At 32.9% G+C, this 20,292-nt stretch overlaps 5 protein-coding genes across 6 annotated transcripts; 3 read left to right on the top strand and 2 right to left on the bottom strand.

Annotated features, from left to right (window-relative positions):
- Positions 1–1,696: 1,696 nt before the first annotated feature.
- On the top strand, positions 1,697–3,309 carry LOC106451028 (protein SODIUM POTASSIUM ROOT DEFECTIVE 2-like). Its single transcript, XM_013892882.3, has 3 exons — positions 1,697–2,440; positions 2,527–2,614; positions 2,958–3,309. Exons 1-3 carry the CDS (start codon positions 1,874–1,876, stop codon positions 3,119–3,121), a joined length of 819 nt encoding a protein of 272 aa, XP_013748336.2. The 5' UTR covers positions 1,697–1,873; the 3' UTR covers positions 3,122–3,309.
- LOC106451027 lies at positions 3,288–6,280 on the bottom strand. Its single transcript, XM_013892881.3, has 4 exons — positions 6,026–6,280; positions 4,249–5,719; positions 4,029–4,137; positions 3,288–3,948 (listed from the first exon to the last, which is right to left on the bottom strand). Exons 2-4 carry the CDS (start codon positions 5,701–5,703, stop codon positions 3,380–3,382), a joined length of 2,133 nt encoding a protein of 710 aa, XP_013748335.2. The 5' UTR covers positions 5,704–5,719; positions 6,026–6,280; the 3' UTR covers positions 3,288–3,379.
- Positions 6,281–7,359: 1,079 nt separating this feature from the next.
- Positions 7,360–8,689, bottom strand: LOC106451029 (mitochondrial import inner membrane translocase subunit TIM17-2-like). 2 transcript variants are annotated; one of them, XM_013892883.3, is made up of 2 exons: positions 8,513–8,689; positions 7,360–8,339 (listed from the first exon to the last, which is right to left on the bottom strand). In XM_013892883.3, exon 2 carries the CDS (start codon positions 8,332–8,334, stop codon positions 7,654–7,656), a length of 681 nt encoding a protein of 226 aa, XP_013748337.2. In that variant the 5' UTR covers positions 8,335–8,339; positions 8,513–8,689; the 3' UTR covers positions 7,360–7,653. The 2 variants fall into 2 exon arrangements, with proteins under 2 accessions (XP_013748337.2, XP_022574955.2); XM_022719234.2 differs by having other exon boundaries at positions 7,360–8,359; positions 8,513–8,668.
- A 484-nt stretch (positions 8,690–9,173) lies between these two features.
- LOC106451032 (diaminopimelate epimerase, chloroplastic-like) lies at positions 9,174–11,182 on the top strand. The gene is made up of 8 exons (XM_013892885.3): positions 9,174–9,694; positions 9,850–9,920; positions 9,985–10,042; positions 10,114–10,293; positions 10,368–10,452; positions 10,541–10,600; positions 10,678–10,751; positions 10,867–11,182. Exons 1-8 carry the CDS (start codon positions 9,260–9,262, stop codon positions 10,981–10,983), a joined length of 1,080 nt encoding a protein of 359 aa, XP_013748339.2. The 5' UTR covers positions 9,174–9,259; the 3' UTR covers positions 10,984–11,182.
- Positions 11,183–13,214: 2,032 nt separating this feature from the next.
- Positions 13,215–14,786, top strand: LOC106454681 (zinc finger protein ZAT11). Its single transcript, XM_013896790.3, has one exon. The coding sequence runs from the start codon at positions 13,602–13,604 to the stop codon at positions 14,142–14,144; it is 543 nt and encodes a 180-aa protein (XP_013752244.2). The 5' UTR covers positions 13,215–13,601; the 3' UTR covers positions 14,145–14,786.
- The last annotated feature ends 5,506 nt before the right edge of the window (positions 14,787–20,292 follow it).

Below are 20,292 nucleotides of genomic sequence, written 5' to 3'. Positions count from 1 at the left end.
ATTCAGTGAAAAATCAAAGGTTAAAACCGGATATACCCTACATCCCAGTGATCCAAACGTAGAATATTCCTTGTGATCCTAATTGTTACAAATCTCAATAAAAGATCAATATAATTTTAGTTTATCAGTGAAAAGCGGAACGAAAGTTAGATGAATTGTTGTAATGATACAAAAGCTCTGTCCGGCGCTAACATTCAAGCATCACGTTGTCCATCTACAAGGAAAGAGCTCTATTACTACTCTTTTCTCAAGATTTTATTTTCTTATTTGTTTTTCTCGACCGTTGGCCATATGTCTCGTCTCTTTCTGACACAGATTCAGTGTTTCATTTATCATATAAATAAACAAAACAGACAAACAAACAAAAATGAAATAAATAAGATTGAAGTATAGGATTTGGAAAATGTCTCGTGAAGAGGATGTCCCACGGTCCACGCCCGGCATTATCATCCAGTGACAGTGAGCATGCAATAAATTAACAAATAATAATTGTGCTTAACTGTTGCCTTCAGAGAATATGTGTTTATTGTGTTAATGTATAAAATTTGTCTAGATACTAGTTTTTTCTCATAAAATTCAGCAGCGATATATACTAACATAAGTTGTTGGAATGCAAATAGTTTGAGGGTCAACCAAGAAAACAAACGTACACTCTCTTAACTCCCACGTGAAAAGTAGCTTATTATAAGTTACTAAAAGTAATTTATTATCCAAAGTTGTGCTTCGGGCTACGATCATATCATCATGCCATGAAGTGAAACAAGCCATTGAGTATTATATAGCTTGTTAATATATTATACTTAGCAAAGTATTACCCTTGTTCATTTTGAATTTTGAAAAATGCATTAATATCCCAATTGTTATCAGGAATCCAAACGTGTAAGTTTAAAGTGAAATAGAATCTAAAATAAGACAAACAAGAACCATTCTGCTAATTGTTAATTGAATTTGTGCTGGAAATTCATAAAATTGACAATTGTGAAAGATAATAAAAACCAGAATATAGGACATTCCATTTAACTTTGAAATAAGGGCTTATTTGCCAAATAACCAAAAAAATGAAAAATTAGATTTTGGGAGAGAGAGTAGAGAGAGATAGGAAGAGAAAGTAAGAGAGATGGGAGAATTTTGGTTAGTTAGTGTATTTAAGTTTTTTTTCATGTATATAGGGTGCAATTTCCTTTGAAATAAAAGACGCTTGGTAAGTTTTTTTTTGTTCAGTTTAGATTATACTGTGTTTTTTGTTTAGATTATATATAATGTAGTATTCCAAGACATATTTGTAGTTTTGATATGAAAGGTTCCATCCAAATATAAATAGCTAGTCTTTTGTTTTTATCCAGATATGTAACAATTAGTGTCTTGTCTCTAACAAGTTTAGTCACGTAGTTATCATAATTAGTGAACTAAGTATTGGCTGCGGCTGGATCCGAATACTAGAACACACATAATTTTAGGGCTCAACCATCGAAATTATAATACAACAACTCTAGTATTGCTGATGTAACCATGTATAAACATTTGAGTAGTATTGCTTTTTTATTTTTTTAGTTATAATGATCGGTGAATGCAACGCAGTATATATTTTCAAAAGATAAAATGTAAGATATATAGGGAAATGAAAAAATAGAACATGAGTTGTATATAACTAATGTCTCAACAACTATAGATTATACATATACATGGACAAATAACTCATATATATGAACGTTATACTCCTTATAACTTCTTTTGTCTCTATTCCAATCCAATCCTCTCTCTACATGAATAAAGATATCCTCATATGATATGATGCACATATACACATTCTAGCTTCAACGTTTCCTTCAAGTTCTTACAACATTTCGGTACTTTTTATTTCTTTAAAAACAAAATGAAGGGACCTATGTTCTGCGCTTCTCAAGCATCAACAGCCATATGTTCAAGCATGGACCACATTCACAAACCAACCACCGTCACCGTCGCCGACAAAGATGACAAAAGCAGCGGCCGAGCTATCGACCGTCACAACCCCATCATTAAAGATGGCCGGAGATCCACTGCGGACGACTACATCAGAATACCTGCTTCTCCCGCAGACGGAGAGATCAGTAACAAAGCACTAGAAAACTCCAAGGGAAGGAGGAGCTTCACTGGCCGTAAAAGCACCGGCGGTGGAGGTGGAGCGGCGGCGTTGTTGAAGCTCATAACAAGTGACATGAGCTTGGCGAGGAAGAGTTTCAGCTGTGTTGCGAGACCCGCATGTGATCTTACCAAAACCCCTCCCGGTTCTACAAGGTATCTTTTGGGATCCGACCCGGTTGCTCTTAACGGGTCTGCGGGTCAGGATCCGGTTAAGGCAGTAGCTTCTAGTCCTAAACCTCCTGCTACTGAAGAGATAGAGCCAGTGTCGTCAATAACGGAAGAGAAGACTTGTAGTGGTGGTGGTGGTTCAGACCAGGTAAATTGTTTTGTTTGTTGGCATGACAAATGGCATAGATGTAATAAATGGTGATATGAGGGTAATGATTAGAGTTGCATTATCAGGAGGAGAAGCAGGTTGTTGTTCTCAAAGTGTCTCTCCATTGCAGAGGTTGTGAAGCAAAAGTTAGGAAACATCTGTCCAGAATGCAAGGTATTAGATTATTCATTTATTTACGTGAATGCCACATTCTTCTTCCTTATATGGTTAGAGACCGGTTTATTTACAAATAGTTCCGGTTTTATAAATCGAATTTGGTTCACATTTTGTTTAGGAAAAACCATATAAGAGGAGCTTAGATGAGATGATCTTTCAGTGCTCATACATAGATATAAATAGTTATAAAATAATCAAATCATAATAATTAATGTTATTTTGCGTTTACTTGATTTGGTTGTTTTTTCTGGTATACCTGAGCATGTCTCTAGTTCATCACTAAAACCGGTTTTGGTCTAAAGCTGGTTAATCAGTACTATTGAAATTGATTCATTTGTAGGTGTGACATCATTCAACATAGATTTTGCTGCAAAGAAAGTGACAGTGACTGGAGACATCACTCCCTTGGAAATATTGGATAGCATCTCAAAGGTTAAAAATGCTCAGTTTTGGACTACTCCAACAGTACTCCCATTGCCAAATCTGCAAACTCCAAAGCCTTAATTTACCCCCCTTTTTTACTGTCTTACCTCTCTCTCTGTTGTTGTCAAAATCAGTCGGTAAAGTTTCAGAATTTACCGCACCTAGAGTCCACTTTAAACTTATGATATAATATAACTCTCATCTCAGCTGAAACTCTATATCCAACAGCATCTTATGAATTATGATAAGTTGAACTTGTTAGAAACGTTTGCATTTTCTCATAAATGTTTTAGTATAACCGATAGATATTAGATACAATGTAACTTTTCAAAAAAAGAATTACACTAGCTCTGCAATGAGTTCATCTGTCAACATTTCTTCAATCTCCTTACCTATCACTTCAATGCCATCTTCCAAGCTTGGCAACTGCAACTCCTTCTCCTTTGTATCTCTACTTTGTTTCATGTATTTTCTAGTGACAACCTCTCGCAGAGTTTCATGCATCATGCTTATATCCCATTTTGGGCTGACCTTTGTGGGTTTAAGATCAGTGAACTGCTCAAAGAACTCGAGAATCTCACTGTTTATCCAATCAAACACAAACTTCCTTTCTAACCGGGTTGAGGTTTTCAGACCGGAGTACTTCTTCTCAAGGTCCTTAACCAAGGATGGATCTAGAGGTGATTCAGAAGAGTGCCATGACGCCATGAAGCTTGTCGGGTTCAAGTCACTGAACCTGGAGTTTGCTAAGATATCAGCCAAGTAGAGAGACTTCCACTCATGGATGATCATCGTCTCATCTGTTACTATGGATGATTCCTCTTCTTCTTCTTCACTTGAAACGACCATGTCGCCTTCGTTGTAAGTATCTGACTCACGTTTTAGTAGCTGAAGTTTCATTCTGAGCCCTGGAAATAAAGAAAACCCCTTAAACACATTTCACTTAACTAAAACTGTGAAAGAATCAAGAAGATATGATTGGGATTACCTTGGAGATCAGCGCTAAGACTCTCAAAGCACTCAGAGTTAGATGAAAACTCATCGTGTAAAGAAGCTTGTGGACTTGGTTGATCTCCTTCCTCTGCACTCTCCTGAGCCTGTGGTTGGAGGACAGAAGAGTAGAACATCTGTCAGTACAACAGCCTATAGAGTGGGATCTAGAACACAAACCAATGACGTTTTAGCATTACTTCACAGTATACACTTACATGGTGAGTTAACGAGGTAACTGCTGACAAATCGATTTGTTCCAAGGATGGATTACTCTTGGCATCTTCATAGTCTGATGAACAACTTTCAGTGTCTGAATCTGCATGAACTGATACGCTTCTCTGTGTTTTAAGAGCAGGAAGCTTCTCTTTGGATAACTCACCATACAGTTTAAGACTTTCACTTGAACTTGGCCTGTTGTGAAAAGAACACCCCTTCACTAATCCATCTCGAGTGTTTAGCTTCTTAGGAAGCACAATGGTGTGACTACAAGCTCTCTCCTTATGCATGGTTGTTCTACTTCTACCAGTACCTTTCCAACCATCTCTACTACTAATCCCAAGCGGATCTGCCAACTCAGACTCTCCAACATTGCTCTCAAACCTTTTACTCCTCCCATTAAAACTTGCTAGCCTCGCTTCTCTATCTGAGGTTGCAAGCATATCAGCCAATGTGTTTCTTCTTCTAATCTCTATCTCTCTCTCAGAGTTGTGTGCCAGCTTCCACCTCTCTGACATTCTCCTCATGGCCTCCTTACTCGCAGACTCCGGTGACGTGGAAGACAGATACCGAGTGTGATTCTTGCGGCTAAAGTCGTCAGTTCTTGGTCTTGAAGAATCACTCCCGGATGAGCTTTCATCTCCTGCGTAACCTCTGAACCTTGACATATCAAAGTTTGTGAAACTCTCATTGCCACAACTTGCCTTTAACTGTCTAGATACTATTCTAGCAATCTCTCTGGAATCTCTCAAAGGAAAGACATCTTCATTACCTAACGAACTGCCAAATGGTTTAGACAGTTTGAGATCTTCCCTGGCCTCATCACAAGAAGAGCTCTGTGGCTTACCAAGATTAGGTTTCAGAACAACAATCTCGGTCGGTTTCAAACCACTTCTCTTTTTCCACTGCTTCTTTGATAGGTCAACACCATCACCATACCATTGAGGTGATCTATGACTGCACTGTGGCTTTGTAGCTATGCTTTGAAGATCAGAGAAATGTTTTGTGAATAATGAATCCGGATGATGAAGAAACTTGAACAAGAGGTCCTTGTTGGAGTCTAGAGCCTCAAGAGTCTCATTAAACTCTTTAGAGTAACGGAGTTCCTCATCCGTGGACAGACGCTTAGCCTCCATGAACTTGTGGCGTATAAAAGCCATCTCTGCCTCAGTTAAGTTAGCATTCACACTCCTCCTCTTCTGAAACAAACTAGTACTGCTCTTCCCTTCATCTGCGTCCATAACTTCAAAGACGTCTTCGAATCTATGCTCATCCATTGACCTCTTCCTAAGAGATTCATGATCACCATACGTTTGCTTCCCACGAGCTTTAGTCATGCGCTGTTGATTCTCCAAAGGCTTGGGTTCTCTGTGTGGAGGAGGGAGACCATCAAGACCCATCAATCTTGCTATGATGCTAGGTGAACTCCTTTTAGATCCATTTTGCATTGACATTTTCTTGCGTTATTTACTACAAACACCAAAGAAGGCAAAGCCAAATCAAGACACTACCAAACTAATAAAGACATGAGCTTTCTCAACAGAAACAAATTTTCTAACAACTGGGTTTGTCTCTGAGTTTAACACACAATGAACAAGACAAGAGAGGTTATGTTTGTGTCTGTTCTTCAGAATCAAAGCTTATAATAAAAAAAAGTTTTAACTTTGAGTAGTCGTTGGAAAAATAAAAGATCAATGAAAGCAATTAGATTAGATGATGAGCCTGCATTACTCAGAAAAGATTAAAAAAAAATGCACATGAGTTCAAAGTTATAACCTTTGACAAGAAGTGGCTTGCTGCTACTGTGTGGAAACGAATCGGTCCTGAATTAGATTTGCCAAGAGACGAAAAGACTTCATCTTTCACTCAGGATAAGATATTACGAAAGAGGGTCAACTAGATCGGAAGCAGATACGTTTCCCAGAAACCATTAAGGAAGAGAGAGAGAAGCAGACGAGACGACGACTCCTGCGTGAGAGAGAGAGAGACTGAAGAGAAGAGTGGGTTGGTTGATTTACTCTTTTCCATTTTGAAATTTCAAACTAATAAATAAATAATACTAATATTAATTTTTTTTTCTTTCTTTCTTTATATGCCTTCCCCCATAGCTTACTGAACCGGCCGGTTTGATTTTGAAATTATAGTACCATTGGAACCCCTGCACTCCCTATATTAACGACATTATTACTAGTATACTAGATTTCCTGGCAGATACGTAATAGAGACGCAGACAACCTGTTACTATTACAGTCCCAAAGCAATCAAAAGATATCCGAATTACTATTGCCATTAAATTTCAACCTGTTAATAACACTCAAAACCAGAGGAAGAGGCAATTGTGAAGGAGTGGAGGTTTTTTTTGTCAACTAGTTGTATTTCATTTCATTGAAATGAAAAGGCCCAAATGTTCTTTTTTTTTTACCTAAATTATATTTTTAATTGGTTTTACCTAAAATTTTTTTATTACAGTTTGTTTTTATTTTAAAAATGTATCGACTCCATTAAAAAATACTCCCTCCGTTTTTTAATGTAAGTCGTTTTAGAGAAACATTTTTATTCCAAATTATATGTCGTTTTCGGTTTTCTATGTAAAATTTATTAATAATTAATAATGTCTGACCAATGATAATATATCTTCTATTTTTCTATTGGTTGAATTGTGGTTATGTAAATAATTAATGATGTTTTTGTTTAGAAAATACAAAGTTAATAATTTTCTTAATCTATATGCATAGTTGTAAAACGACTTATATTAAAAAACGGAGGGAGTAAACATTTATCTCCACTAAAATTGTTTCTGACTCCTGCTCACAACAAAGAATACATCATGTTCCCTATTTATTTCATGCAAAGTACTATAAACTAATATCATGATTTCACCTCGTTTTCACCTACAAAAACCAAAGAGGATTGAAAGAAAGAAAAAAAAAAGCTTTGGCAAATCACTGTGCTTTTGTGCCTTTGTCTAGCAGCCTCCAAGTAAAATCTTGTTCTTACAGTGTTTGATGAGGTTTCCTAGAGCTTAACAGTATCAACTACATGAGTGACAGTGTTTTGAGTTGTTGGGTAAAGAAAACCCTTAAAGAGTGACTATAAGAAGAGACAGAGAGTGCTCCAAATGAATTCATTTTCATTACAAACATTCCCACCATGAAAATCTAATACTACTACATTATTCAAAAACCCAACAATAAATAGTTGCGTGAATGGTTTCACAGTAGTAAGCACAAATAACTTTATAAAAAAAACATAAAACTTTAAGCCAAAGAAGAGAGACTCATTCTTCCAAGAACAAGTATATAATTCTGCTGAAAACAAATGAGGATAGATCGACTACCACAAAACAGAACAGACTGCTAAACACCAGTAGGCAACGATTGGAAAGGTTCCGATCCACACAAGCTTCACTTGTACTCAAATGATGGCACCGGAGGCGCATCAAAACTCTCCAACACCTTCGTTTCACTTCCACTACTCGTCTGCCCCTGCGCCTCATCATTCTTCTTACCAAATAGCCCTCCCAACCATGACGACGACGACGATGAAGAAGTATCCTCCGGCATCCCCTGCGCCTGAACCTGACTCGGCATCTGCATCCCAGGCACCTGCCCCATCTGCATCCCCGGCATTCCAGGCATCATCCCCTCCTCCATCTGCATATGCTGAGGCTGAGCCAACATCTTATTCAACGCAATCCCGGCTCCTTCAATCAACGCAAGCAAAACCCCACCGAAAAGCGCAGACCTCACCGCCGAGCTAGGCCCCTGCCTCATAGCCAGAAACCCACCAGTCGCAGCGCCTGCAAATATCGAGTTCCAAGGATCCTCCTTCTGCCTAAGGTACACCATGGAGCAATCAAACGTCGAGAATAAACCTCCCCAAACAGCGAAGCTACCTCCCAAGCGAGGAGCGTTCATCGTCACCGCTTGTCTCCCTCCCATAAAGCGACTTCCTTTGGGGGAGTTGTAAGTTCCTTTGATGAAATGAAAGGCTCCTCCTCCGACAGCTCCCATTCCGAAGGCCCCACCGATGTCGTCGAGGATACGGTCGGGGCAGGGCTCTCGGGAAGATTCTGGAGTTCCCATCAGACCTGATTAAGAGGAAGATTGACTGATTCAGTTCAGATTGGATCTATAGAGTTGTAAAGGTTAAAGCTTTTTATACGATAAGGGTTTATCGAAACTTAGGGAAAAGTTGAGAACTTTGTGGATTGGAAATGAATCTACGAGAAGGGTTTAACAAGAGGAGCGTCGAAAAGCTTACCTGGGGAATTGAAAGGATGGGCGAGTTTGAGAGAGAGAGAGTGAAGGAACCGTGACGGAGGCGCGAGCGAGGAAGCAGAAGAGGAAGAGGAGGAGACGGCGTGCAAGGGTTTTTATTAGGGTTGTGCGGAAATTAGAAAAATAAAATAGAAACTTTTAAAGTTTTTTTATTTTCCAGACATAGTTAAAACGTTTCACCGGTTAGACCCGGTCGGCCGATGATCGGGAATTATTTAGATTTAATACTATCATTTAAAATATATTTTGAATTTAAAATTAGAAGTTAATAATATCTCTAATTCTAAAATGAAATTTAGTCTTTGAAATAATTAGTAAGTTTAAAATTAAATACTATATTAAAAACATGTAATTAAATATTTGAAATAAGTATTTTACATTTTAAATATTTATTTCATTTACTAATTTGGATTATTGAACTTTGATGAATTATTCTTTTTTTTTTTGTTTTTACAATACCTGTTTGGATTTTATTAATAATGTTTCAGATTTATATACATTTTACCAAATTTCATTCATGTATTTTTGCAATTCAAATTGGGTATGGGTTTAAGTTTTTCGGTTTGGATCTTGGTTTTCTGATTTTATTTTGAGTTTTTTTTTTATTTGTGGCGTTGCGTTTTAAACGTTTTTTATTTTGCCTCGACCCGGTTGACCCGTGATCCGAAAGGGCCAAAACACAGACCTTTACAGAGAGTTCAGACAAGAAACAAAAGAAGCCGAAGCATCGATGGAGATAGCCGCCACGAACACTGTCACTCTTGCTTCGCCGCAATCACGCCAATTCTCACATACCTTCTCTAGATCGTTACCTTCTCTTCGTTTCAACCTCTCCGGTAGAAACCTTTCCTTCAAAAGCACTAACCTTCGCGTCTCAGCGACCTCCATGAGCGCCTTCGCCGCCGAGAAACTCTCGCCGGAAACCTTCCTCGATAAAAAGGAAAGCGGGATCCTCCACTTCGTCAAGTACCACGGCCTTGGAAACGATTTCATTCTGGTAGACAATAGGGACTCGTCAGAGCCTAAGATTACTCAGGAGCAAGCTGTGAAGCTCTGTGATCGAAACTTCGGCGTTGGTGCGGACGGAGTCATCTTTGCGATGCCTGGCGTTAATGGTGCTGATTACACTATGAGGATATTCAACTCAGATGGTAGTGAACCAGAGGTACGAAGTGTTTTGATTAATCCTCTGTTTTTGGTATTAAAGACTCTGTTTTTGTTAGAAAATACTCTGTTTTTGTTATTAAAGACTCTGTTTTTGTTATAAAAGACTCTGTTTTTTTGGATTAGAAAGCTATAAAGACTCTGTTTTTTTGTTAGATGTGTGGAAATGGAGTTAGATGCTTTGCAAGATTCATTGCTGAGATTGAGAATCTACAAGGAAAGCATAGGTATTGTAATAAAAAAATTAATGATTAAAAAGGGTCACACTTGCTCATGCTTGTTTCGTTTCAGTTTTACAATACATACTGGTGCTGGTCTGATCATTCCAGAGATTCAAGATGATGGGCAGGTAAAAAGTTATATTCCTGATAAATTTTGTTTTTTTTTCTCTCTGTTTTAACTGGATTGGTGTTGATACAGGTAAAGGTTGATATGGGGGAACCGATACTTAGAGCAGAGGATGTGCCTACGAAGTTGCAAGGTAACAGAGGTGAGTCTGTTGTTGCGGCGGAGCTGGTAGTTGATGGAGTGAGCTGGAATGTGACGTGTGTAAGCATGGGGAACCCTCACTGTATCACATTTGGCACTAAGGACGGACAGGTACATTCTTAGAAAGAAGGAGATTCTGTATGTAAGCAAATTGAGTTTGTGATTTTCTGTTTTGCATCGACCAGGATTTGAGAGTTGATGAGCTGAAGTTGTCAGAGATTGGTCCTAAGTTCGAGCACCATGAGATGTTCCCTGCTAGAACCAACACAGGTTGGTGGAGATTCATTCATAACATTATACATAGAAGTGTCACTGGCACAATTGTATGTTCTCATATTACTTTAAACTTTGTCTACAGAGTTCGTGGAGGTCTTGTCACGTTCACATTTAAAAATGCGTGTCTGGGAGCGTGGGGCAGGTTAGCCAAGTCCAAAATCTATTTTTTTAGTTATATATATCTTTATCATATAGTACTAAAATGTATTCAAACTGCAGGAGCAACTTTGGCTTGTGGAACAGGAGCTTGTGCTTTAGTTGTTGCAGCGGTCCTTGAAGGTCGAACAGACAGGGTAAGTTTGAATAACTTTTTTCATTTTAAAGTATGATGATGAATCCCATAGTTATTAATTACAATTTTGGTTCAGTAGCAATATCTCATACATGTTTGTATTTATGGTGGAACAGAAATGCACGGTGGATCTACCTGGTGGACCGTTGGAGATAGAGTGGAAAGAGGAAGACAACCATATTTACATGACTGGTCCTGCGGATTTGGTGTTCTACGGTTCAGCTCTTCTTTAATGGAAGAGGTAGCTACTGTGTTGTTGTGATCTTGAGTCTTAATATGCCCATCTTGGTCTCTGTTGTCTTCTGCATTGTGTATCATGAAACATTTGATGCACTTCTCTTATTGTTTCTGCTAATTGTGTTTTCCTTTTGTTAAAACAGATTACTCTATATATGATTTGGTATAAACTTACCACAAAGGTTATTTTGTGTATTATGTATTTCTTTAAACGAAACCACTTTTCATTTCATGTTAAATCTTTAACTACTGGAGAATTATAACAGCTCGATTATTGGACATTTCTTCAATAATATGAATATATAATTTGGGAAAATCGCATAAAAAATCTTGAAAGTGTCACATACTAGCATTTTAAACCTTGAAGTTTTTTCACTAACACTTTTAACCTTCAAAGTGACATTTTTATCATAAAAAACCTTCAAAGAAGAAAAATGACCGGCTGAACAGGTTAAAAACAATTTTTTTTCAAAAAATAATTATTTTATTAATAATATAAACAAAAAAATTAATCAAAATCGAAAAAATTTAACAAAAAAACTCATAAATTAAAAAAATGAGAAAAATAAATAAAGATTTAAAAAAAATAAATAAAAAATAACAAAAAATCAAAAAATAAATAAGATCAAATTAAAATGGAGAAAATAAAAAAATCACAAATTTAAAAAAAAAGTGAAAATTGAAAAAAAAAAATTCATTTTCAAAAAAAAATTTTGATCAACCCTCATTTTCAAATATAATGTCAGAAATTATCTTTGAAGATATGCCAAAACCGTATCATTGGAGATATGCCAAAAACCGTCATTTCCGACATATCTCCAATGACGGTTTTTGGCATATCTCCAATGATAATTTCGGACATTATATTTGAAAATGAAAAAAAAACTTTTTTGAATTTTCAATTTTTTGAAATTTATTATTATTTTTTCTGTATTTTAATTTGATCTTATTTATTTTTGAATTTTTAGTTATTTTTTATTTAATTTTCTAAATCTTTATTTATTTCTATCACTTTTTTTTTAATTTATGAGTTTTTTTTGTTAAATTTTTCGATTTTTATTAATTTTTTTGTTTATTTATTAATTAAATATTTATTTTTTTTAAAAAAAACTGTTTTTAACCTGTTCAACCGGTCATTTTTCTTCTTTGGAGGTTTTTTATGATAAAAATGTCAATTTGAAGGTTAAAAGTGTTAGTGAAAAAACTTCAAAGTTTAAAGTGCTAGTAAATGACACTTTCAAGGTTTTTTATGCGATTTTCCCAATTTAATAGTAAAGCTTTTCAATACAGCATGGAGAAAAGATCAACTAAATGACAAGAATCTAACAACAGAACAGCATTCTTGGAAGTAAACATGTGATTGGTTAGACCCAAAAAAAATTAGCTTCACGCTTTGGCAGTTAAGTTGATTAACTAGAGATTAGCCTAGAAGATTAAGAGTGTGAAGGTTATGTGCCGTACGCAACCTTATGTTGCCATGGATTAGTTGGTTACCTATATTCTTGCATAAGACCGATCAACCAAATATGAAAAGGAAAAGTAAAGATAGAGCCAGAACGAAAACACCCAAGAATCGAAGACTTTGTTTGCTTTTCCAGAAAACATAATAAAGTCAAAATAAGCACATGTGTATATATATCCAATCCACCACTTTTGCTTTGACTTGCTCATATCTCTCACGTACTATTGATGTCATCACACCATTACATCACTGATGACGTTCTCGGTGATAAAATTAAGTATAGAGAGAAAATTATTGAACTCTTACCATCTAGATAGACAATGACTTAATAGTTAATACAATGTATCCAAGGATCTAAACTGGTCTCCATACTCCAGTGCATGTGTTTGAACAAATGAATTTTCTCTTCAAATATAGTTATGATGATTGTATTCAAATTTTGATCTGACTTTAGATTAACTTGTTTACGTAATTAAACGTCATCCAAGTTTAAAACAATATAAGCAATTCCATTGGATGTATTTTTAACTTCAACCATTGTATTAATATACATGACGGCTGGATTTTCCAATGATTACTCTATGTTTCTTCTTGGAAACCTTAGATTAAAGAAAACAGAAGATAATGAGTGTGTGTTAAAGTATGTATTAATATGGTAAGATGTTCATATTAAATTAATGACCGTGGCAAGCAAGTCCATGAGAAACCAAGTTGCTGGATTTATTCGGTGTTGTGTATATTTGTTGACTCTAACTCTTTTTTTTTTTTAAATAAGGTTCACATTTTTAGTAGCAGTTTCTAAGAACCACGTATGTGATGATACATCACTAAAGACAATACTACCCTTGATGTTCAACCCTCGTGGTATGCATTGCGTCCGGCGGTCAAAGGGTGAAACTGAAAATGTCAATTTGCCCCAAAGTCAAACAATCAGTGCTGCTTGTTGTTAGAATATTGGTTTAGTGTATACTTCTTTTGTTCAAAGTTCAAACTACAAAAAGTCGAACTTTTAGGTATAGCGTTTGTATATATACGTGACTCCTATGTTCTCAACTTTCATTACAAACTTTCCCATTCCATTTTCCTTTTCTCTAACAAACAAAAATATACTTTTGCTTTCTTATTCTGAAAAGCTTACCAACCCAAAAAAGTATGAAGAGAGAAAGATCTGAGTTCGAAGAATCCATCAAGATGTCTGATGACATTGCTAGATGTCTGATGATATTATCACAGACCTCCATGGTCAAACAAGTCGATGTGAACCAATATACCGAGCGCGATACAAGTAACCGGTTCGAATGCAAAACGTGTAACAAGAGATTCTCTTCGTTTCAAGCCCTAGGTGGCCACCGGGCAAGCCGTAAGAAGCCAAAGCTATCCGTCGACCAGAAAGAGGTGAAACATGTTACCAACAATTATAATGGAACTCATATACACGAGTGTTCGATATGCAGTCAGAGTTTTGGGACCGGACAGGCTTTAGGTGGTCACATGAGACGGCATAGGTCAAGCGTGACAGTGGAGCCATTGCAGACCATCTCTCCCGTGAATTCTACCGTACCGGTTCTGAAACGATGCAGTAGTAGCAAGAGGGTTTTGTCTTTGGATTTGAATCTAACTCCCTTAGAGAATGATCTTGAAACTATTTTTGGGAAGACGTTTTTCCCGAACATAGATATGAAGTTCGTTGTTTAGTTCTTTTTTTTTGTTTTTTTCGATCGTTAGGTTATCGTAATTCTTTTGTATCGTAAGCCTCCATTCTTTTTATTAATTCTTTCAAACGTTATGTTCATTGTTGGTTGTCATGTATAAGAAATATTTAGCTGAATTGTTTCACTTTCTGCAACGAGTACAAAATAATCATTACTGGGCCAAAAGGTAGGCTCAACCAACCCAAGTAGGAATAAGAAACATGGTCCATCCACCCAAATTGTGATGAACAAATACTGATTTTGTCATTCACAATTTCTTATTTTAGGAGAAACTTTTCTTTTTTGGAAGAGTATTCAATCATTCTTCGTATTATATTATACTTGTAGATTTATTTCATAACCAAACATACTTAGGAGAAACTTTTGTTTTTTGGAAGAGTATTCAATCATTCTTTGATTAAAAAAAAAACCAACCAACCTATATACATCGAATCATACTTAACTTTTATTTCCACACCATCATGTATTCCGCTCTCTAACAGGACAAAACGAATCCATTTTATGTAAAAACAAAAAAAATGATAAAAATTTCAGTTATATTACAAACTAGGATAAGACCCGCGCCTTGTGCGGGATTAAGTTATTATTTTTATTATATTTTGGAGAATGAAACAATAGTTTAGCTTCATTTGGATTACGGGTGTTCAATCCGAATATCGGGTTGGTTTCGGTTCGGTTCGATTTTTTCGGTATTTGGTTAGTAAAATATAACTACTATTCTAAATTCATATTTACTTTGACTTTAGTCTTTCACATACTTTTGAAAGATTTCAACTGAACGACTAAATTGATCAGCCAATCTTATTGCTTTAAATCATTAGTGTTTATATATATATATATATATATTATTTAGTTTGAATATTTATTAAATAAAAATTCATATGCGTTATATTTTATGATCATTTGTAACTTATTATAACAAAAAAATAATCTATTGATCACAAAATTTTCAGAGTGGGAATATTCAAATTTCTAATAATATATTAACGTTTTGAAAAATTCAAATATAACATATAAGAAAAAATATAAATGTTTTTATTATATATTTAATGTGATTTTTTAATATCTTTCAATAATATAAAATTAAAAAAAAAGAACTAAGATACCAAAATTGTTATCAAATATTTATTATTCATAATAATTAATTTTCATATATACGTTAATCATATTAGGTAATTTCGTAGCTTCTAATTAAGGAAAGTGCAAAAAAAATTTTGGTAGATTATTTATCAATTCGATAGTTAGTTTAATAAAAAATATAATGTAAGTCAAGATGGACCAACCTATTTTTCTAAGAATAGTATATTTTATATAGTCATTTATTAAATGAGAATTTATAATCATACAGTTCTATGAACATTCATATCATTTTATAACTGAATATTTAAATCATCGATAACAAAATTTTCAATGTGAAATCTTTAATAAGTTTATAATTTATAAATTTTTTTGAAAATTCATTGAAAGTTTTAATATTAAAATATTTATGTAATCTTATGGTATATAGTATAATATATATATATATATATGTTTTATTATTAAATGATATTTTTTACTCATATGGTTTTAAAATAATGTGTATCTTCTTATAATATTAAATAAAAGTTCATATTAATACAATTTTATGATCATTTGTAACTTATTATGACAAAAAAATAATCTATTGATCACAAAATTTTCAGAGTGGGGATCTTCAAATTTCTAATAATTTATAGACGTTTTGAAAAATTCAAAATATAACATATAAGAAAAATTATAAATGTTTTTATTATATATTTAATGTGATTTTTAAAGATATTTTAATAATATAAAATTAAAAAAAGAACTAAGATACAAAAATTGTTATCAAATATTTATTATTCATTATAATTAATTTTCACATATACGTTAATCATATTAGGTAATTTCGTAGCTTTTATTTAAGGAAAGTGCAAAACATTTTTTGATACGTTATTTATCAATTTGATAGTTAGTTTAATAAAAAGTGTAATATAAGTTAAGATGGACCAACCTATTTTTCTAGGAATAGTATATTTTGTATAGTTATTTATTAAATAAGAATTTATAATCATACGGTTCTATGATCGTTCATATCGTTTTATAACAAAATATTTAAATCATCGATAACAAAATTTTCAATCTGAAATCTTTAATAAGTTTATAATTTATAAATGTTCTTGAAAATTCATTGAAAGTTTAAATATTAAAATATTTATATAATCTTATGGTATATAGTGTTTAATATATATATATATATATATATATATATATATATTTATTTATTTATTTTATTATTAAATGATATTTTTTACTCATATGGTTTTAAAATCATGTGTATCTTCTTATAATAAAAATGTTAAACCATTGATCATTAATTTTTAACATAATAATTTTAATAGTTTTAGTCATTTATTGTCGTTTTTAAAAATTCAAAATATAACATATACGAAAAAATCTAAATTTTATTTTTATAGCTAATTTGATTGTTTAATTTATTTTAATAATATAAAATTAAACAAAAAATGATGGAGGAGATATACATTGTTATCAAATCTTTATTATTAAACTCATTAATTGTCATATATATATTAGTCATTTATGGTAATTCCGTAGGTTTTATTTAAGGAAAGAAAATATCATATCATATCATTATATCATATAGTTTGACCAACTTATATATCTAACAACATATAAAAATCGAATGTGGACCTACTTATTTTTCAATTGAATGTAATTGACTACCTAATTGAGTGCCCACCTATGCATTGGGGCCTCTTTTAATTAATACAAAATTGAAGTTACATCTTTTCAAATGTTCCTCAATTAATATATAAGGGATATTAATATTAGCTTTCACCGGAACCTAATGTGACCAGATGAATTCGATTAACAATAGAGCCTTATATTTTTATTTTCTTATACAGCCTTGATCTCCTGTATATTAATTGAGGATCATTTAAAATTCTGTAACTTTAAATTTGTATTAATTAAAAAGAGATATTCCTTAGGTGTCACTTAATTAGGATGTCAAATTAATTTACGCGACATCTTAAAAATCAATTGAAAAAAAATATTTATTCAAATTTAATTACTAGGAAACATTATATTAACCCATAATATAAGAAGCATGTATTTTTTCTTTAAATAAAAGCTACGGAATTACCTAATATGATTAACATATATATGTCAATTAATGACTATGAATAATAAAGATTTGATAACAATTTTTGTATTTTTTTTTTCATTTTTGTTTAATTTTATATTATTAAAAAATTAAACAATCACATTAACCATATAATAAAAAAATTAGATTTTTTCTTATACGTTATACTTTGAATTTTTTAAAGTTATTTTAAATTACAAAAATGAGGAAACCTTATATGTTATATTGTAAAAAATTTAAAACGACTTTAAATTACAAAATGAGAAAATTTTATATGTTATTTTTTTTATATTAGATTTTTTCTTATAGGTTATATTTTAAAAATTTTAAAACGATTTTAAATTACAAAAATATAAGTTTTCCTTAAGCAAACGACTAAAAGCATTAAAATAACATGTATCAATTCGATGGTTGATCTGAAACCTTTCAAAATCATATGGAAGATAAATGTCAAAATAATTCAACTGTGGAAACAATATTGTTTACTTTTTTCAAGAATGTGTTCGCTGAAAAAAATAAGGTTTTTGTGTCATAATTTATTTAATGTCCAATCCGATCAACCCATAATATATTAATTATAGTTTAATTCTAAAATTTTTAATAAAAATTGATCCGGTCTATCAGAAAGATATTATATAATAACAAAAAAAAAATTGAATATGTATAAATAAAATGATCAAATATAAAAAAAATTATCGATAATATATACAAATAAACTCACCTTACGCAAGTCTTATCCTATTATTAGTTATAGCTCAATCATTATATATGTACCCATAGTTTCTTTTCTTTTTTGATAAAATGTACCCAGAGTTTTAACGGTGTATCTCTAAGGTTTTTAATTTTCTCTATAAATTCATTATAGAGCTCTCTCTATGGAGAGACATCAAAAGAGAACAAAATAAATTTGTGGTTAATCTTCAAGTTAAGAAAAATAAGGAAGATAATCGTTGTAGTATTAGCATAATGACTTTTAAAAATTATTCAGTTTCGCTCCTAGACAAATCCTGCGTATATATACTAGTTTCAGAGATTATTAGTTGTTTTTTTTGTCAAGTACGTGAGATTATTAGTTGTTTTGCTACAAGTTCATAAGGTAATATCCAAATTCTGAAATATTTAATTAATTCCATATTTGTTTCAATGGTGTTCAGGGTTTGAATTGGCACGATAAACATAAACAAAATCAAGCATAGTCCACGTAAACGTTTCCCACTCCATACAAAGGATAGACATTTCTTCATTCCTAAAGATTGGACTTGGTTTGGTTTTGACTTCTTCTTTTCTAAATTTCAACTGACATTATTATAAGCAAATGTTAACTCACCCCTAAATATGACGGTGGTATGTAATAGAAAGCATTACAATAAGTAGTACTGTAATACGAATAAAAGAGCACTGACTCACTGTTATATTTTTTGAGAAAAAAAAACTCTCTAATATAGTTGCTCTGAATCTGTAAAGGTTTTCTAATTTAGCGAGCGCACACAATTAATTGCTAATTCTAGCGACCAATTAAAAAGAGCTTTGTTAACATGTGCTAGCCACCACTTGTCATCGACCACGACCATCACATGATTCACATGGTCCACATCTGCAGTTTACAAAATATATTCATGCGAACAAGTACAAACATATAAAAGACAAACATGTAGTATATGCATGCGCGCCTTTAAAAATGAACAATACTTTTAACTTTTATAATAATGTAGGTTATCAAAAAACTTTTATAATAATGTAGAATTTAGTTCGATGTATCGAGTTTTGGTTCTGAAAATTGGGAGACTGTATTTGAAAGTCTATATTTTGCATGTGACCCATCGGTTCAGTTCAGCATATATGTACGTAAATGCGTATCAATCCATTAATCGGGGCATTGGGTACTCGCTAAATTTGGGCACTCCATTCTGTGTGTTTAACCTAACAAATTACTAAGGGATATACAATTCCAAGATCATTTTATATATCGCAGATTAGTTTCATGATGAAATGATTATATATATATATATATATATGTATAAATGAAATATTTACAACTGTACATATATAGCCAAACATGGATTCATCGTCCATGCATATGAGATAACACACTTGCTTTCTCAGCATCCTATGCATAATGCACTATTTGGGATGAGATGAGTATATTCTCCACTCATCTATCATATGCTGGTTATTGCTCAACTCTATTGGCGCTATTAATGGTTCAGTTTTGCGTTTGATCACTAAAATTGCAATTTTAAACTAGTTAAAGGTAAATGATGCATGATAATGATACACATTAACGTGATATATTATTATTATTTTTTGGGGGGAAAATTAACTAATTGGTTCCTAGAAAACAAATTAATATGTTTTGGTTGTATTCTTCTGTAATTTGGGCCGGTGGTGGTGCTTTCCAACATTTTAGGACACTGGACACTAAAAAAGACTGAAATTAATACCAACGAACCCGATGGTCCAAATTCGACTAATATCAGCATTTAGAGATCGTAAAAGCATTAATTATTGGTCTAAGTGGAATGTTGAGTCATCAAAAGAGTTAAATTAATAAGATCAATGTCATGTCATTTACTAAATATAATACTCTATGATTAATATCAGTATAATGCGTAATTATGTTAATAATAAGACAGTTTCACATTCTGCTATGGCGTGAAGTGCAGCATTGCATGTTATTCTCGTGAATTAGCAAATGAAAAATAGATTATTCACGTCATTGCTTAGCTAATTACTAGTATTAAGCAAATGTTAAATTATGTCTCATTAAAACTCCTAAAATTATTTTGCCAAATCAATAGAACTGTACATAGGCTGTATAATATAGCATATAGTATGTGTTGTCTGAAATATTTCCTATACTAGAAACTTCTAAGAAAAAGGTGAACTTAGACTCTTAATTCACTGTTGTCAACAACGAAAAATATTAACCAATAATATTACGAAAACACCGCTAATTATTTTCAGATGG

This window comes from Brassica napus, chromosome A5, assembly GCF_020379485.1.
Source record: "Brassica napus cultivar Da-Ae chromosome A5, Da-Ae, whole genome shotgun sequence".
Taxonomy (NCBI): domain Eukaryota; kingdom Viridiplantae; phylum Streptophyta; class Magnoliopsida; order Brassicales; family Brassicaceae; genus Brassica; species Brassica napus.
Note: the sequence above shows the minus strand (reverse complement) of the source record. Positions and strands in the feature narration are given on the sequence as shown.